The 8932-nt window shown below is 32.3% G+C and overlaps 2 protein-coding genes across 2 annotated transcripts; one reads left to right on the top strand and one right to left on the bottom strand.

Moving 5' to 3' along the window:
- The first annotated feature begins 670 nt into the window (after positions 1 to 670).
- Positions 671 to 3157, top strand: LOC104906825 (glutathione S-transferase U7). The gene is made up of 2 exons (XM_010695649.4): positions 671 to 1024; positions 2674 to 3157. Exons 1-2 carry the CDS (start codon positions 719 to 721, stop codon positions 3031 to 3033), a joined length of 666 nt encoding a protein of 221 aa, XP_010693951.2. The 5' UTR covers positions 671 to 718; the 3' UTR covers positions 3034 to 3157.
- A 3046-nt stretch (positions 3158 to 6203) lies between these two features.
- On the bottom strand, positions 6204 to 7686 carry LOC104906824 (U4/U6 small nuclear ribonucleoprotein Prp31 homolog). Its single transcript, XM_010695648.4, has 2 exons — positions 7474 to 7686; positions 6204 to 7012 (listed from the first exon to the last, which is right to left on the bottom strand). Exons 1-2 carry the CDS (start codon positions 7567 to 7569, stop codon positions 6335 to 6337), a joined length of 774 nt encoding a protein of 257 aa, XP_010693950.2. The 5' UTR covers positions 7570 to 7686; the 3' UTR covers positions 6204 to 6334.
- Positions 7687 to 8932: the final 1246 nt, after the last annotated feature.

Below are 8932 nucleotides of genomic sequence, written 5' to 3'. Positions count from 1 at the left end.
CCATACGTTATTAATTTATTTCATTATTTTTAAAATATAAACTTGTAATAATTTCTATTAAGGGCCTGTTTGGTTTGATAGAAAATGATTTTTCATGTAAAACATTTTCCAGTGAAGTACGCAAATGAATATTAATTTTTCTTTATTTGGTTTGATGGAAAACTATTAAGCTAAGAAGAGAAAAATGAAGGAAAATGGTTTTCCTTCAAATTTTGGAGCAAAATGTTTACAAAATGATGTAAAATTCTTTTCCACCTTAATTTTCCTTTTTAAATCTCTCGTTCAACCAAACAAAAAAAAAAGGAAAAAGTCATTTTCTTAAGATACATTTTGCTTCAAAATAAATGGAACCTAAGTTAAAGTTATATATTGACAATTATAATTATAATATTGAGTGTAACTTTAACAATATGAACAAATCATAGATATGAAGTATAGACAAAATGATTTGGTAACAATGTATCATGAATAATACCATCACATGTGTTACATACCATTCCAAGAAGAGTGAATAGGTGAGCTCAGCAGTGAGCTATCAAAAATTGACAACCGCGCACTATTATTTAAATATGATAAAGTTTCAAAATTTTAATATAAAAAACTATACTAAAGTTTGACCATGGATAATGATCTTGGGTACTATTTTAATTATATATACACAACCCAAGCACCATCTTAAAGCATCCAAAGCATAGAAAAAGCTACAGAGAAAATAAAAATGGGAGTGAAAATATATGGAACATGGGCGAGTGCATTTAGTATGAGAGTAGAGATTGCACTACAAATAAAAGGTATTGAATATGAATTTGTAGAGGAAGATCTGCTTAACAAGAGTGATGAACTTTTGAAATACAACCCAATTCATAAAAAAGTACCAGTTTTGATTCATGATGGAAAACCAATGGTTGAGTCATTGGTAATTTTGGAGTATATTGATGAAACATGGAAAGCCAATCCCATCTTGCCTAGTGACGCTTATCAGAGAGCTCAAGCTCGTTTTTGGGCTAAATTTGTCGATGATAAGGTATGCTTATTTTTTTACTCTTCTTACATTATAGTTCGTGCTATTACTATATATAAATGGGTTTTGTTGGTTTTTTTTGTTTCATAACATATTCAAATTTCTCTTGATGTCAAAAAAAAAAAAAAAAAAAAAAAAAAACATATTCAAATATCTCATTTGTTCTCACATCATAGCCGTGCATATTATTTGGGTTGGTGTACAAATAACTGTTTTTCAAACCACATATATATTGTGTAAATATAAGTTGTCCTAGAGAAAGATGAGAAAGTATTATAATGTAAGTTAGAGAATGTACTCCTACTATTGTCAATTGATTTTAGTATAAAACTTTATTCGTGTTTTTATTGTGGATTTAACTCTCCTCTTTCATCACTATGTGAGTTGGAAATAGTTGTCTAACATTGAAGAATTATAGAGAAAATGACTATTATATAGATTGGTAGATTCATGATAACTCTATTTAAATCCCCTCTCACGAATTCTTTTTTTTTTCTTCTCAATTTTGATTTTCTTACTTTTACTTCCATTTCATTTGAGCACGTAACTTGAGAGTCAACAATAAGGTATTTAATTGAAGCATCTACTTAAAAGTTTTCTTTAATATTGATTAAGTATTATAGAGTTCGTACAATCATTTTTTGAGATAAAAAGCCCTATATAATTTCTTGTAAAAAATAGAAAAAATTTATCTATAGAAATATATTAAAAGCCATTCCTATTAAATGAACGATGTCACGTGTCGCTATTCACAAGCTTCTAATACACATGTTTATAATCCTATTTAAAAATATTAACAAAGTGTAGTTACTAGGATTTTGACACATAACATTTTAAATTAAATGTGAGCGTTTAACCATTGGTCTACTACAATTTCAATGCTTAATGTTTCAAAATATAAAAAAATTAGTCTTATAATTATATGTAATTATTAAGACATAAATAAACTTTTTGATTCATAACACTTATTATTAAGTAATAAATTCTCAAACCCTAATTCTATTTAAATTGTTATTTTATCCCTAATTCTTTATAAGTTTTTTTAAACAACTTTTCATGTCATAACGTTTATTTTCATATTTTGCACTAGACAGGAATTTTATGAAAAGTTAGTAAAATTCAATTATGAAATTTATGAATAATAATAAATTGTATAATTGTAATTGATACAGAGTATTGCCTAGACCAAAATACTAGTATTGATTGAAAAGTGGGGTAACTAAAAAACTAGGACATATGTATGTCTAAGTTAAATTCCACTATACATTATGTCTATCTATAGTCAATGTTCTATGTGTTGGGTAGAAGGAGTTCTCTTCATCTTTTACGTCCCCACCATCTCGAATATTAATTACGATTGTTTTCAATTTGGGTTGTTCTAATCTATTTGTCATATAACTTTTTGACAATCTTTTCTCATCAATTAATTAACGACAAATGGTGTACTATGTTCTATGTATATCAGGTTGTGTGCATAGAAATGTCGAAAATGTCATATTACTTTCTTAATGACATTGATATGAAAAAGAAAATGTAGTGAAATCATATTATAACCAAAGTAATCTAATGTTGATTTTAACCAAGCATGCATTATTTAGTAGACACACTATTCTCCCTTCCTATTGATAGTTTTTGCATATATGTTTTGTTAGGTGACGCCTTTGGTGAGAAGTGCACTAATGAGTGAAGGAGAAGAGAGTGAGAAGGCAATACCACAACTAGATGAGGTTCTCCAAATCCTGGAAAGTGAGATAAAAGGAAAGCAATTCTTTGGAGGAAAAAGTATTGGATACTTAGACATAGTTGCTTCAATGGTACCTTTTTGGATCACATGCTTGCAAGAAGTAGTTGGTAAGGAGGTAATTACAAAGGAAAAGTTTCCATCAATTTCCAGTTGGGCTGATGAGCTCTTGGGTTGCAGTGTTATGAAACAAAACGTGCCTCATCATGACAGATTAAAAGAATTCTACCAAGCTCGCTTTGCCTTAATGAATGCCAAGACTACCAATTGAGAATATGGATATCATAGCATCTTTTAGATTGTATTTTAGTAACTTAATTATTATATGTATTCACCTGTGGCTGGACATAAATATGGCATTATTCCATACAATAAAGAATTGGGTTTATAACGAATGCAGAATTTAATTTAGTTAAATGGTTGTATTGTGTCTAATTATATATTTAATATCTATGATTCATATATATATGGTCTTTATATTGAGGTAGTAATAACTAATAACATCAAAGGGAATGAGAGGTCAAAGGTGGAAGAGACGAAAGCAAGGAGAGTTTCTTAATTAACCTGTCATAATAAATAAATACTACTATAAAAACATCCTTTATAATACTTGAATCTTTCAAAAGAGTAACTATGAATGATTTTCACTTTCACAGCATCAATACTGATCGGAAATTTGATTGACTAATATACAAAATAAATGTTGGTAGGTGAGGTGTAAATTTTCTATAATATGCACTAATAAGTGCTAATAGGAAAATTTGCAAGAAACAATTTTTTCAACCACTTTTTTGCGAGAAATAAGCTTTTAATTTTTTTGGGCATTTTACAACCTTAAGCAAAATACGTTTTGTGACATCAGACCTGAAGTCTACTTTTCGATGTTAACTTTCGATAACAGACATTGGTCACGACATTGAACATCTTTAAGTGTGAGCATTTCACATAGAAATTAAACACCTTTATCAACACATGCAAACGAGAATAAACGCCCGAAAAAAGCCTTGAGGCTTGATCTCGCAAACAAAATTCAGTTAATGTTATCAAATGCCAAGAAAATTTTATTAAGATTCGAAGAGGATGGGAAATAAAAGATAAAAACTGAACAGGAAAAAAATGAGGAGATTGGTACCTATAAAAAGTCATTGCTGGAAAAAAAATTCAGTAAATGTCAAAAAATGGTTGAGTCGTTTGATTTGACAAGAAAATAGAGTTTAAATGTTATTTCCCACATAAGAAAGTATAAGGTTGTTTCATTCAAAAATAAAATCTAAGTATTACTATAAATAAGAAAGCGTTGAAAGGGGAGTAAATCGTTTTATTTGTGTGGATAGGAGATGACACATATATCAAAGAAATCTGATCTTCGTGAATTTATGTTGAACAATGATTAACATACCACCTCCATTTTTTTTTTATCATACACAAATATTAACAACATAGAGAAAGCAATGATAGTACCAAAGAATATTATTCCCGACCCAGATCGAAAATTAAAACTTCAAAAAATTCGGACCAAACAACTATTTATTTTTTCGTTCTGGACCGAAAAATCAAACATTCAAAAAACTTGGACCTTATTAGGACTCTAATATGTAGGTTCGTCATTGGGCCTCAAAAATCTCATAATCGGGATTGGTCTTGACACGCAGGGTCGCCACATTCCAAACCCGAGATGGAGCCGACCGTGACAAGGAACGTATGAGGTTTCATGGTAGGCTTTAAGACGTAAATGGTAGTTTTTTTTCCTTCCGGACGGAGTGGGACATAGTTCATCACTCTTTTCGTGATTCTTGGTATAACTTTATGGTGTTCACTACTGGGTTCATTTTAGTCTTGTCGATTGCCACTCTCCTATCCGGCTCTACCAACTCCGGTATTTGTCAATGCCGTATATTTCTTCCTATTGTTTTGGTAACTACTATCGTTTGCTCTCTATTTTTTCTAGTAGTTGTATTGCATTTTCTTGGGCGTGTTACAGTTTGAACAAGTTTAGGAGAGATTACGTAGTTTTGGTCAGAAGACAATTATCCCTCAAGTATAAGTCTAAGTGTTTCCTTCATATGTTCGAAGATGACTCAAAACTCTCTAGGAAAGATGATGATTTCTTCCGGTATGACCAACAAACTTGATCACTCTATTTCTAGCTGTCATGTCAAAGATATGATGTTCTGTGGTTGTCTACATTTTGTTATCTTAGTTTTGGCAAATATATTTTTCCATGTTGTACAAGTGTGGAGAATAATTGTTAACCTGATTAGACTAACCTGACATTCAATATATATAGTGTTTACAATACAGACCTATAACTAGTAAAAGACCATTTTATCTTTTTACATATAATGTTACTCTAATACAACCCCTCAATCTTTACGAGGTGAAACAGATAGATTGATACGATGTTTAGTAAACAAGTCAGTAGATAGGCCCTTAGTAAAAATATCAGCAACCTGATACTGTGTAGGTACATGTCGAACAATAAGACCTACGTTGGCAATCATTTCTCGAACAAAGTGATAATCGACATCAATATGTTTGCTACGATCATGATGAGCAGGTAACTAGGACACTTGGTTCATTGAAAGAATTTTTGGTGTAAAGGTGGGATTATTCCTGAATAATCCAAAGATAGGATTATTAATTGTGAAACGGCAAAAGGTGGGATTATTAGAATCAAATAATCCATTCTAATACAAGTCCTATGTTTTCTACAAATTCACCATAGCCATCAGCCCATCATCACCCTAAATTCACTTTTCCACATCAGTATTATGATGATGCTCTTTTTGACAGTGATGATGCCAGATCTGGGATGATGCGATGAGTTGTGATGATGGTGATGATCAAAGATCAATTGATCATTAATTTCCTTTTTTTCACAAAATTGAACAGCTGAGGGTTTGAGGGAGGTGACGAGGCGGTGGCCGGCTTTCAGCCCAGTCGCCGGCACCACCGAGATCACGTCCCAGTCAAACAAGGGTTGGGTAGTGCCGGCGGCTGGCCTAAACACCGGCCACCTCTCCATAACCTCCCTTAACTGTTCACATTGATGCTTAAAATATGATTTAATTTTTTAAAAAAAAATAATTGAATTTTGGGAACAAAACCTAAACGTCTTTGAAAGAAGTCCCTCTTGTTTCTCGAACGTCTGTCAAACATCTCCGGCAGACGTTTGAGCATAGTAACAAACGTTGAGTGCATATGTCAAACATCTCCGGCAGACGTTTGAGCATAGTAACAGCTCTTCCCTTCCCAGTCAACACCGAATGTCAAAGGATATTATCGTCTTTTCACCTTTTTTTTTCAGCGATTTTAAGTATTTTTCAGGCGATGTTTAGGGTTACATGCCAGACCATGTTGAAAATCGGACACACATGTCATTTGTTAGACCATGTTGAAAATCTACTACTACATACGAGACAAATTCAACCCAGCTTGGAGTTCTTAAAGGGCGTTTGCCAGGTAATGTTATTGATTTTAAACAGTAAGCTTTCTTGTGAAATGACATAAGTCTAACAAATAATTGCTAATAAGTTAAATGACATGAAACTTAGTACTTGAATCTAACAAATTTAGACACACCTGTCGACAAGATTTTTCAATATCCCCCCAACTCTGCTATCTTTAGCTTGTGAAGAAGATGTATTTGAAACATTCTGAGTAGGTTCTGCTTCCGCCCCACAATATCTCTTAATCTTTTTCCTAACAGCTTCTTGCAGATGCTTTCCAATATTCCCACTAGGGTCTTTTCCCATAAAATCAATGCGCGCAGCAGTAGTACAGGCGGCAGCAAGCACAAGATAGGCACCCATTTTTAAAGCCGAGGAAAAGCCTTGGATTATTTGAGACTCCTGTAGATAGCCAACTCTAAGTTGGGTGGAAAGTTCATTCAGATTTCTCCTGTGGAATCCCAGAAGTTGAACATTACATGTCGTCATCTTTCCTAATAACCCCAATCCTCCGGATGTGGCCATGAGCTTTGCTGCAACAGTTGTTCCAACGACAGCAGACAAATTTGGTGCAAGATACACCATTTTGGAATCCACAAAATCAAGGAGCCTCTTCCTCAATGTAACAAGACCAAGCACTTGATCATTGGATTCCTTGATGACCTCAAAATCAGCCTTCTTAATGCCAGAAACATAATCAATAACTTTATCTTCAATTTCGAACAATAGATGAATGCAATCAGAAATAAGCTGATATTCATCTTCCACCGCCAAAGAAACCTCAAGCAACTCTTCAACTTTCTGCCATTATTATCAATTTAGATTTTGATTTAATTATCCACTTTCATATTGTTGAAATTGCACATAAATAAAAATATTCCCCCACATTCAAAAAGGAAGAAAAAATCCTCCACAATTCATAACCTCCAGATTTTTAGTAGCTTCTGCCATTATTATCAATTCTAATTCAATTATCAAATACTCAGTATTATAATGCTGAAATTAGCACTGAACTAAAAAAAATTTACGATTTCATAAATCGTAACCCTAAATCCCTAACAACAAGAACAAATTATCATGAGTACTAACCAAAACAATGAGGATTTAAAAAAAAAAACAACAGAAAATTCGAACCCTACCAATTACCAAAGTAATTAACTCGGAGAAACCATTACGAGTTATTCATTTCATCTGAAGAAACAGGAAAATCGATAAAAAAAATATGAAAATAATTACTTGGAAAGATAAGATAGAAAGATGACCTGGACAATGTCAGGGTAACATGGTGATCTAGAGAGTGCAGAGAAATCATCGTCATACTCGCTTCCAAAACCATCGATGTCGTCGTCAATCGCCATTGTTAAACAGACGTACAGACCTCTGCAACTTATTGAAGAAGCAAAGTTTTCCTTTATTTTTCCAGCGACAACTCTAGTACGGTTTTCTTATACAACTACGAGAGATATGAATTATGATCAGGTTGGATCGGGTTCAGGTTAATAATAAACGTGTTGACATTCTATCAACTCAAACTTGAAAAAGTGAACTCTGATCTGACCTGCTTATTAAATGGGTTACCCACTTAACCCGTTTAACCCATTTATATATTATACTAATTATAAAAAATATTTATGATATTTATAATACTAAGTGTATACGTCCATGAAAAGTATAGTTAAAATAAGAAAATACGATAAATTATTTATAAAAAGATCTTTAGATTTTATGAAGTTTTTGCGAGAGATTTTCACATTTTAAATATCATTTTCTTATATAGAAATATTTAATGGATCATATCAGGTTATTTTAGGGTTGAAAAATCCAACCTTAACCTAACTCGTTAAATTAAAAGGTAAAATCAAGTTGACCCGTTTATTTAATTGGGTTGAAAACCTCAACCCAAACCCGCTTATTTCAAATCGGATTCGTGATCGGTAAACGGGTAGAATCAGTTTTCTCCGGCCCTAGTTCACACTTCCAATATTGCACCCAAAAAAAAAATGAGTTCAAATACGGAGTACTCCTTATTTTTTCATTCCGTATCTGGCCTTTTTTTTCCACGGCAAGGTAGCCATATCTGGGGAGTTTGCAACGTTTTTCTATTTTGGAGTCAAAATTTGTAAAGTTTCACCGCAAATTGTCGTTAATCTTATTATATAAGCCAAGGGGAGGGGTGGTGGTAGTCGGTGTCTCTGTGAATTTACCTCATTACCCTTACTAATCCTTCTTCAGTCTTTATTTCAATAAGATTATTCTGGTAAATTGCATATATTATTTCTATTATATAAGTCAAGGGGAGGGGTGGTGGTAGTTGGTGTCAGTGTGAATTGGCCTCCTTACCCTTACTAATGCTTCTTCAGTCTTTATTTCAATAAGATTATTCTGGTAAATTGAATATATTATAATCAATTGAGATTACACTATTACTCCTACGAGACCTTACCCACTATTTATTTGACTAAGGTTATTATTTGAGTAAGGTTATTTTAGTAAATTGAACATGTTATAATCGTGTGTGATTACAAAACTACCTTTACTAATATTTTTCCACCTATTAATTGAGAATCTGGAAACAATCAAATTAGATAAATTAAATCTATTTCTTGATTGTTACAATCTTATAGGAAAAAAACATGCATCAACCCATAATTACATCAATTATTTCTCAATAAACCAACAACAAAAATTATTTTTCAACTATCCCTCATATAATAGAGATTC

Source organism: Beta vulgaris, chromosome 3, assembly GCF_026745355.1.
Source record: "Beta vulgaris subsp. vulgaris cultivar EL10 chromosome 3, EL10.2, whole genome shotgun sequence".
Lineage (NCBI taxonomy): Eukaryota > Viridiplantae > Streptophyta > Magnoliopsida > Caryophyllales > Amaranthaceae > Beta > Beta vulgaris.
The sequence above is the reverse complement of the archived record's forward strand: the minus strand, read 5'-3'. Positions and strand labels throughout refer to the sequence as shown.